Here is a 10,037-nt window from a genome sequence, read left to right on the forward strand (position 1 = left end):
ACCCCAGATCCCTTCCTGCAGGGCTCCTTCCTAGCCAGTCGCTGCCCATTCTGTGTGTGTGTGATACGGATTGTTCCTTCCTAAGTGGAGCACTTTGCATGTGTCCTTATCAACTTCATCCTCTACCTGAGACCATTGCTCCAGCTTGTCCAGATCAGGTTGAGTTATGACCCTGCCCTGCAACCCCTCCCAGCTTGGGGTCAACCACAAACTTCACAAGCGTCCTCTCTGTGCCAACATCGAAACGGTTGATGAAGGGATCCGTGAGTGAGACAATCCCAGCTCTTGCCTGTCTCCCCCCCTCGGGGCTGGCTCAGGGGTGTCGCTTTGTGCCGGGAAGGGCTGATTTATAGCCAGCTCTGCAGAGAAATAGGTCAGTGTGACCTGCCCGCCCCCCCACAGCCCACATCCACCCGCATCTTCTCAGCCCTGCTCACTGCCCACCCCCTCACACCTGCCTGCTCCTCACACATCTACACACCTGTCCCATTTGTATGCGCGTGCACACATTCACACAAGTCCGAGTGCCCGGGCACTGATATGTTTGCACATTCACATTTGCACACACACTCACGTTTGCACATTCATGTGTTTGCACGCGCATGCTTGCATGCACACACGTTTGCACTAACACATTTGCAGATTCATGTGTTTGCACACACACTCCTGTGTGTTCACTCGTTTGCATACACACACATTTGCACTGTTTGCACGTTCGTGTCTGCATGCACGCACATGCTTGCACATTCACGTATTGCACACACAGGTTTGCACTAATCCATTTGCACATTCGTGTGTTTGCACGCACACACGTTTGCACACTCACGTGCTTGCGCGTACACACACCGAGGGTGTGTCACTCTCGGGGACCGAGCCCAGGCGCCGGTAGCTCCCCGCCCGGGCACTCAGCCCCAGGCTCCGGACGGGGGGGGCGCAGCTGGAGCCGAGTTAAGCCGGGCTCGGGGCTTTACGTCAGCGGCTTGGCGATCCCCGGCGGGGGTCGGGGGCGGATCCCGTCCCGCCCCGGCCCAGGCAGCGGAACCCGCGCCGGCAGGACGCGCCCGGCCGCAGGCTCCAGGTAAGTCCGGCAGCGACAGGCGGGCCAGGGCGCAGCTCGTGTCCGCGCCCCGTGTGCGCCCTGCGCCCTGGGCGCACATTCCTGCGTGCGCAATGCAGCTTGCGCGTCCCCATTGGGGGTGTGTGTCAGTGGGAGCGGTTGGCGGGGGCTTGTGTTAAAGTGTGTGACTGTGAGGGAGGGGGTGGGCCTGCTGGTGTGAGAGAGAGATTGTAGGCAGCGGTGTAGGAGTGTGAGTCAGGTTTGTTTGTGGCTCTGTGTGGTGGGACTGTGTGCGGCACAGTTTGTGGTTGTGTGTGTTGGTGTGGGGGGGGGTGTGCGGCACAGTTTGTGGCTGTGTATGGTGGGGGGCGTGGCAGTGTGTGGTGTGCACTGTGTGTGGTACAGTTTGTGGCTGTGTGGGTGTGGCAGAGTTTGTGGCTGTGTATAGTGGGGGGGTCTGGCAGTGTGGTGTGCGGTGTGTCTGGTACAGTTTGTGGCTGTATGTGGTGGGGGGGGGTGGCAGAGTTTGGGGCAGTGTGGTGTGTTTGGTAGAGTTTGTGGCTGTGTATGGTGGGGGGGTGTGGCAGTTTGTGGCAGTGTGTGGTGGGGGGCAGAGTTTGGGGCAGTGTGCAGTGTGTGTGGTAGTTTGTGTCTGTGTATGGTGGGGGTGTTTGTGGCAGTGTGTGGTGGGGGATGGGGATGGTTGTGGGGTGAGCTAGGGCCGCTGGCCATTGTGCCCGGGGAAGCCGGGGGCTGTGGCTGGTGCGGGGACAGGGCTGTCTCCCAGAGCAGGCTGTGGGGGGGTTGCAGCTTTGTGCCCAAGGATCACTGCCCGGGGGGGATTAATCCCTGGTCCAGACCCCCCCCCATGCGCTGAGGTGGCTCCACGCCCAGGCAGTGGTTTATTTATACCTCGGTAGCCACCAGCGGGTCCCCCTGGGGGCAGGCGGGCGCATGTCACACAAGCCACCCGGCTGCAGGGCAGGACCTCTGTGCGCTGGCAGGCGCCGAGGCAGGGCCGGGGGGAGCTCTGGGAGCAAGCGGAGCCTGGTGAGACCCTGCTGCCTGGCTGAGGGTGGGTGACGGCCGGTGGCTCGTGGGGGGCACTGGCTCAGGGGGACCTGGTCTTGCGAGGGGCCCGAGGCGCGTGGGGAACGGCCCCAGGCAAGGCCAAGGCGGCAGCAGGAGCAGCTGCCAATGCGAGACGCTTTGCACTGCGGCTCCTGCCACTGTCTGCCCGCCCGCCCCCTCTGGCCTGGGCACGGCCCGTACCCTTCCCCAGCCCCATACTGGCCCTCTGCTGGGCTCCTGCTCTGCCCCCCATGCCTATGCCCCAGGGGAGGCCAGGTGGAGCAGGGAGCCAGCCCAGATACTGATTGGAAGTCAAACCTGGCGGGAGTTTTCCGCCAGTCCCTGGTCCCAGAGCTTGGGGCTTTTCGTGGAAGCCACAGGCCTGCCCCAGCTCTGCCACGTGCCCTGCTCAGGTCAGAGCCGTGGGCATTGCCTGGCAGGCCGGGCTGGGCCGCTGCGCTTTCATGCTGCTAAATGCCAGCGCTGGCCAGATGTGGGCCCGGCTTTGGGGGGCAGGGACCCCCACAGAGCTTTGGGGCTCGTGATGTGCACGAGCGTCCCGTGCGCCGCTGCCCCCCTGGGGTGCAGGAAGGGGCGCGGAGTCCTGCGCGTGGCGGGACCCTGCAGGTACAGGGGATTTTCCCTGCATTTGGCCGGCTGTGGGGCCCGTGTGCCGCGGAGGACGCTGGTCAGTCGTGGGGGTCAGAGGAGAGTGGCCGAGGTGGGGGACACACTGGGAAGGGCTGATTCCAGTGACAGTCTGTGCAGCCAGCGGCTGGCTGAGGCAGGGCGACCGAGCCGCTGGCTGGAATTTGAAGCTGGAGAAATGGAGCCTGGAAATCAGGTGGGAGTTTTGTGGGGAGGGTAACTCAGTGAATCCACAGCACAGCCAACTGGAAGTCCAGGTGCGTGGTTGTTCTAAGAGATCTGTACAGACGTGGTCTCCTCACCTCAGAACAGATATTTTGGCCTTGGAAAGGGTTCAGAAAAGGGCAACTAAAATGATCAGGGGTTTGGAACAAGTCCCATATGAGGAGAGGTTAAAGCGACTGGGACTTTTCAGTTTGGAAAAGAGGAGACTGAGGGGGGATAGGATAGAGGTCTATAAAGTCATGAGTGGTGTGGAGAGGGCGGATAAAGAAAAGTTATTTATTAGTTCCAATAATAGAAGAACTAGAGGACACCAAATGAAGTTAATGGGGAGCAGATTTAAAACTAATAAAAGAAAGTTCTTCTTCACACAGCGTGTCGTCAACCTGTGGAACTCCTTGCCAGAGGAGGCTGTGAAGGCTAGGACTATAACAGAGTTTAAAGAGAAGCTAGATAATTTCATGGAGGTTAGGTCCATAAAAGGCTATTAGCCAGGCGATAAAATGGTGTCCTTGGCCTCTATTTGTCAGAGGCTGGAGAGGGATGGCAGGAGACAAATCGCTTGATCATTGTCTTCGGTCCACCCTCTCTGGGGCACCTGGTGCTGGCCACTGTCGGCAGACAGGATACTGGGCTAGATGGACCTTTGGTCTGACCCAGTACGGCCATTCTTATGCCCCAGAGATACCCCAGGGCTGTTCTCTGACCTGTGTAATGGGGCCCTGATCTCAGCTGGGGTCTGGGCGGCGCCCGGCCCGACGGGCCCTGATCTCGGTCACTGTGTGTCTGGGCGGCGCCCGGCCCGACGGGCCCTGATCTCGGTCACTGTGTGTCTGGGCGGCGCCCGGCCCGACGGGCCCTGATCTCGGTCACTGTGTGTCTGGGCGCCCGGCCCGACGGGCCCTGATCTCGGTCACTGTGTGTCTGGGCGGCGCCCGGCCCAACGGGGCCCTGATCTCGGTCACTGTGTGTCTGGGCGGCGCCCGGCCCGACGGGCCCTGATCTCGGTCACTGTGTGTCTGGGCGCCCGGCCCGACGGGGCCCTGATCTCGGTCGCTGTGTGTCTGGGCGCCCGGCCCGGCGGGCCCTGATCTCGGTCGCTGTGTGTCTGGGCGGCGCCCGGCCCGACGGGGCCCTGATCTCGGTCACTGTGTGTCTGGGCGCCCGGCCCGACGGGCCCTGATCTCGGTCACTGTGTGTCTGGGCGGCGCCCGGCCCGACGGGCCCTGATCTCGGTCACTGTGTGTCTGGGCGGCGCCCGGCCCGACGGGGCCCTGATCTCGGTCACTGTGTGTCTGGGCGGCGCCCGGCCCGACGGGCCCTGATCTCGGTCACTGTGTGTCTGGGCGGCGCCCGGCCCGACGGGGCCCTGATCTCGGTCACTGTGTGTCTGGGCGGCGCCCGGCCCGACGGGGCCCTGATCTCGGTCGCTGTGTGTCTGGGCGCCCGGCCCGACGGGCCCTGATCTCGGTCACTGTGTGTCTGGGCGGCGCCCGGCCCGACGGGGCCTGATCTCGGTCACTGTGTGTCTGGGCGCCCGGCCCGACGGGCCCTGATCTCGGTCACTGTGTGTCTGGGCGGCGCCCGGCCCGACGGGCCCTGATCTCGGTCACTGTGTGTCTGGGCGGCGCCCGGCCCGACGGGGCCCTGATCTCGGTCGCTGTGTGTCTGGGCAGCGCCCGGCCCGACGGGCCCTGATCTCGGTCACTGTGTGTCTGGGCGGCGCCCGGCCCGACGGGCCCTGATCTCGGTCACTGTGTGTCTGGGCAGCGCCCGGCCCGACGGGCCCTGATCTCGGTCACTGTGTGTCTGGGCGCCCGGCCCGACGGGCCCTGATCTCGGTCACTGTGTGTCTGGACGCCCGGCCCGACGGGCCCTGATCTCGGTCGCTGTGTGTCTGGGCGGCGCCCGGCCCGACGGGGCCCTGATCTCGGTCACTGTGTGTCTGGGCGGCGCCCGGCCCGACGGGCCCTGATCTCGGTCACTGTGTGTCTGGGCGCCCGGCCCGACGGGCCCTGATCTCGGTCACTGTGTGTCTGGGCGGCGCCCGGCCCGACGGGCCCTGATCTCGGTCACTGTGTGTCTGGGCGCCCGGCCCGACGGGCCCTGATCTCGGTCACTGTGTGTCTGGGCGCCCGGCCCGACGGGCCCTGATCTCGGTCACTGTGTGTCTGGGCGGCGCCCGGCCCGACGGGCCCTGATCTCGGTCACTGTGTGTCTGGGCGCCCGGCCCGACGGGCCCTGATCTCGGTCACTGTGTGTCTGGGCGCCCGGCCCGACGGGCCCTGATCTCGGTCACTGTGTGTCTGGGCGGCGCCCGGCCCGACGGGGCCCTGATCTCGGTCGCTGTGTGTCTGGGCGGCGCCCGGCCCGACGGGGCCCTGATCTCGGTCACTGTGTGTCTGGGCGCCCGGCCCGACGGGCCCTGATCTCGGTCACTGTGTGTTTGGGCGCCCGGCCCGACGGGCCCTGATCTCGGTCACTGTGTGTCTGGGCGCCCGGCCCGACGGGCCCTGATCTCGGTCACTGTGTGTCTGGGCGGCGCCCGGCCCGACGGGGCCCTGATCTCGGTCACTGTGTGTCTGGGCGGCGCCCGGCCCGACGGGCCCTGATCTCGGTCACTGTGTGTCTGGGCGGCGCCCGGCCCGACGGGCCCTGATCTCGGTCACTGTGTGTCTGGGCAGCGCCCGGCCCGACGGGCCCTGATCTCGGTCGCTGTGTGTCTGGGCGGCGCCCGGCCCGACGGGGCCTGATCTCGGTCGCTGTGTGTCTGGGCAGCGCCCGGCCCGACGGGCCCTGATCTCGGTCACTGTGTGTCTGGGCGGCGCCCGGCCCGACGGGGCCCTGATCTCGGTCACTGTGTGTCTGGGCGGCGCCCGGCCCGACGGGCCCTGATCTCGGTCACTGTGTGTCTGGGCGGCGCCCGGCCCGACGGGGCCCTGATCTCGGTCACTGTGTGTCTGGGCGGCGCCCGGCCCGACGGGCCCTGATCTCGGTCACTGTGTGTCTGGGCGGCGCCCGGCCCGACGGGGCCTGATCTCGGTCGCTGTGTGTCTGGGTGGCGCCCGGCCCGACGGGGCCCTGATCTCGGTCACTGTGTGTCTGGACGGCGCCCGGCCCGACGGGCCCTGATCTCGGTCGCTGTGTGTCTGGGCGGCGCCCGGCCCGACGGGCCCTGATCTCGGTCACTGTGTGTCTGGGCGGCGCCCGGCCCGACTGGCCCTGATCTCGGTCACTGTGTGTCTGGGCGCCCGGCCCGACGGGCCCTGATCTCGGTCACTGTGTGTCTGGGCGGCGCCCGGCCCGACGGGCCCTGATCTCGGTCGCTGTGTGTCTGGGCGGCGCCCGGCCCGACGGGCCCTGATCTCGGTCACTGTGTGTCTGGGCGGCGCCCGGCCCGACTGGCCCTGATCTCGGTCACTGTGTGTCTGGGCGCCCGGCCCGACGGGCCCTGATCTCGGTCACTGTGTGTCTGGGCGGCGCCCGGCCCGACGGGCCCTGATCTCGGTCGCTGTGTGTCTGGGCGGCGCCCGGCCCGACGGGGCCCTGATCTCGGTCACGGTGCCGTCTGCTCGGGGGCTTCCCTGCCCCCCAGTCACCATCCCCTGTTAGACGGCAGCATCAGTGAATCTAACCACTAGCCCCCACTCCCCTCCCGGAGCCGGGCATAGAACCCGGGGTCCTTGTTCCCAGGCCCACCATGCTCTAACCACTAGCCCCCACTGCACTGTCCCCAGCCCTAAAGCACAAAGGCCAGGCAGGTCCCAGGCACCCAGCCCCAGAGGAACTGTGGGGCCCTGAGCTCCCCCACAAGGCTCCCTGTTTGAGCAGGAGCGTGAGGAAGAGCTGGTGGCTGGGGCTGCGTCCCACCAGGCCAGCCCAGAGGAGGGCGGGCCGGGCCGTTTCCTCCCAATTAATCTGCCTCGTTTGTTCCATTCCCGGCAGGAAGTGGAGGCAGAGCTGCCATTTATGGTAACAAAACCAGGCCCTGGCTTGGGAGCAAAAGCAGGCTGGAAAGAGGTGGCCACGGGGCAGCCAGGCCCGGAAGAGATGTGGCACGCTTGCACGTGCACACACTCCCACTCTTGTGAATACTTGCACACATGCACACTTGTGAATATACTCACGTGCATAAACACACTTGCACTTGTGAATACCCTCACATGCGTACACTTGTGCGCATGCCTTTAAACGCGTGCACGCGCATCACATGCATATTCAGACGTGCACACGCACCCAGCCCAGTTGAAGGCCTCCTGAGAAGCTGCCCTGGAAGGAAGGCCCCTGCTTTGGGCTAAGGACCCCCCAGGTGTCCATCCCCCCACATCGGGGGTACCGAGCTGGGGTGCATCCATGGGGAAAGCAACCCCTGGGTGACCGCCCAGAACACGGCTCTGTCCTCCCGGTCTGGGATTCAGTGTCTGCTTCCGCCTCGGGCTGGCCGCTCCTTTTGGGGCTCATGCCTGGCCAGGAGCAGCTGCTGGGTCGGTCAGGGCCGGGGGCGCAGCCGGGAGCTGCTGGTGAGCGGACGGTACATGGCGCCGGGCACCCTGTGTGTGCACGTGGTTGGCAGGCAGGGGCAGGGTATGCGCATGGGTGTGCACGTCATTGGTGGGTGTTCGTGTGTGTGTGTGTGTGTGCACGCCATTGTCAGGTGTTCATGTATGTGTGTGTATACCTCATTGGGGTGTGGGAGGGGTGGTCAGGTGGGCACATGCGTATGTGCATGTCATTGTTGGGTGTGCACGTGTGTGTGTGTGCACGTGTGTGTGTGTGCACATCATTGTCGGGTGTGCACGGGTGTGTGTGTGCACATCATTGTCGGGTGTGCACGGGTGTGTTTGCACAGGCAAAGCCACTGCTAACCCCTCCCACCGCTTGGACACGTGTCTGAGCCCGCAGCATTAGGTCAGCGGGGTGGACGTGACCCCTGGAACCCGGCCGCCAGGGTGGAGGTGTCCTCGCCTCCCCCCCCCCCTCCCGCCTTCACCGGCCCTGCGGGAACTCAGCCCCCACCCTGGGCTCCCGGCGGCGCTGCTCCACGCTTCGCGAGCTCCTGCCCCCAGGCTGGGGGGCCTCAGGGCCTGGGGTTTGCGGCGGAGACGCGCCCCCCCTCCCCCCGTAACGCTCCCTGCTCCGTTCCAGGTGACGATGCTGCTCCCCCACGGCCGGCCGAGACCACGGCAGAGCCACGCCGGGGCCTCCGGGCTGCTTGCCCCGGTGCCGGGATTCTGAGCCACCGAGCCGGCCGCCAGCGGTTTCCTCAGCCCCGGCAGTAGGGGGCCCCCCGGGGCCGTTCTGCAGGGGGGTGAGCCCCCAAGGGACTGTCCCAGGGAGCGCGGCCCCCCGCCATGCCGGCCAAGACCCCCATCTACCTGAAGACCTCGACGCCGAAGCGGGGCCGGAGGCCGCGGCTGCGGGACGTGCTCTCGAGCGACATGATCAGCCCGCCGCTGGGCGACTTCCGGCACAGCGCCCACATCGGGCCGGCGGGCGAGGCCGACATGTTCGGGGAGCTCTCCTTCCTGGCCGGCCAGTACGACCTGCTGCCGGGCCTGGGGCACCGCCTGGCCTCACAGAGTGCCCAGGCCGTGGGCCGCGAGCTGGGCGTGGCCGCCGGCGGGCACGGCCTGCTGAAGAGCGCTGTCTCCCTGCCCGCCTTCGGGGGGGCCCCGTGCCGGGAGCCGGCGCCCCCCAAGCCGCCCCGCTTGCACCTGGAGCAGCTGCCCGCTGGCCAGCGGTCCATGTCTGTGAGCTGCGCCGAGGGCTGTTTCCATGGTGCCCAGGGCCTGGCCTTCTCCGCCATCGCTCACTATGACCCGCTGCCCTCCTCCGTCTCCTTCTCCGCCTCCCAGGGCTCCTTCTCGGGCAGCTGGGGCCCAGACTACAGCGCCCCGGCTCCCACGGACGCCCCCCAGGCATCCCCCTGCTCCCCGGGGGGCTCTGTCCCCCGCTCCGAGTCCCTGCTGGCACTGGACCTCGACCTGGGGCCCTCCATGCTGGACGACGTGCTGCGGATCATGGAGGAGTACAAGCTGCCGGCCACCAAAGCTCTCTAGAGCCGCCCTCCAGGCCAGGGGGCTCCTGTGCCCGGCCGTGCCCCCCCATGGGGGTCCCAAACTCAGCCCTGCTCCGGAACAGTAGCAGGACAGGGAGGGGTGCCCGGCCCCCCAGAGGTGACAAGGGGCAGGGCTTTGCCACTGCCCCACCGGGGTCAGGAGCCGTCCTCGGGGGTCACCTGGCTGGACTTGAAACTACAGGCCAGGAGCTGGGGACCCCTGGGTTTTACTGCAGCTGGACACTGGCAGGGATGCTTTGCACAGCCCGGGGACCTGCCCCACGGAGCAGACCCATATCTAATCACCCCCCACGTCCCCTGGTAGCCGCAGACCCCTGCCTTCTGCCATGCTGCTTGGCTGGGAGCTGAGCTCCCCTGCGCTCGCTGGCCGGAGGGGCCTGTGTGCCCCCCACCCCTCGGCAGACCACAGCTGGTGCCGCCCAAGACCCGGGGCTCCTGCTGGCCCGTGGCACCAGCTGACGTGTGTCCAGTTGCAGCCTGGGGCCCGTCCTCCCTGCAGGAGCCGCGTGTCAGCAATAAAATTGGTTTGTACCTGGAGCTCTGCCCCGGCGTGTGCCCCCGCCTCCCAGAGCGGGAGCCTCAACAGACACACAGGGCCAGACCCCCGCTGGGGGGTGGGAAGGGGCAGCTCCCAGCCAGGCTGCAATGCTGTCAGACCCCCTCCCCCATACACACACAGCTGCTGTTTCGAGTGGCGGTGCCCATCTGCAAGCTCCTGGGTGCACATGACAAAATTTATTCCGCACCTGGGTGGCAAAAATGAGCGGGGCCGTGGGCCAGCCCCATGAGCTCTTGTTGGCACCGATCGCCCTGACCTGGCCTAGTTCTTACAGAGCTCAGACCAGAACCCAGGAGTCCTGGCTCCCAGGCCTACCCCCCTCGACTCCCATCCCCCCGCGCGCCGGCAGAGAACCCTCCTGCTCTCCCCTTTGCCTGAAGCTTTGACCCGGGGCATCAACT

General features: G+C 66.5%; 1 protein-coding gene across 1 annotated transcript; it reads left to right on the plus strand.

The window, feature by feature from the left end:
• Positions 1-10,020, plus strand: LOC142823801 (cdc42 effector protein 2-like). The gene is made up of 2 exons (XM_075915242.2): positions 1-1,078; positions 8,144-10,020. Exon 2 carries the CDS (start codon positions 8,350-8,352, stop codon positions 9,055-9,057), a length of 708 nt encoding a protein of 235 aa, XP_075771357.2. The 5' UTR covers positions 1-1,078; positions 8,144-8,349; the 3' UTR covers positions 9,058-10,020.
• The last annotated feature ends 17 nt before the right edge of the window (positions 10,021-10,037 follow it).

This window comes from Pelodiscus sinensis, chromosome 18, assembly GCF_052426305.1.
Source record: "Pelodiscus sinensis isolate ZL-2025 chromosome 18, ASM5242630v1, whole genome shotgun sequence".
In the NCBI taxonomy this organism is placed as follows: Eukaryota; Metazoa; Chordata; order Testudines; family Trionychidae; genus Pelodiscus; species Pelodiscus sinensis.

What these genes read in the sequence shown, in the direction of transcription:
- LOC142823801 (XM_075915242.2), top strand. Translation starts at nt 8,350, where the DNA reads ATGCCGGCCAAGACCCCCATCTACCTGAAGACCTCGACGCCGAAGCGG.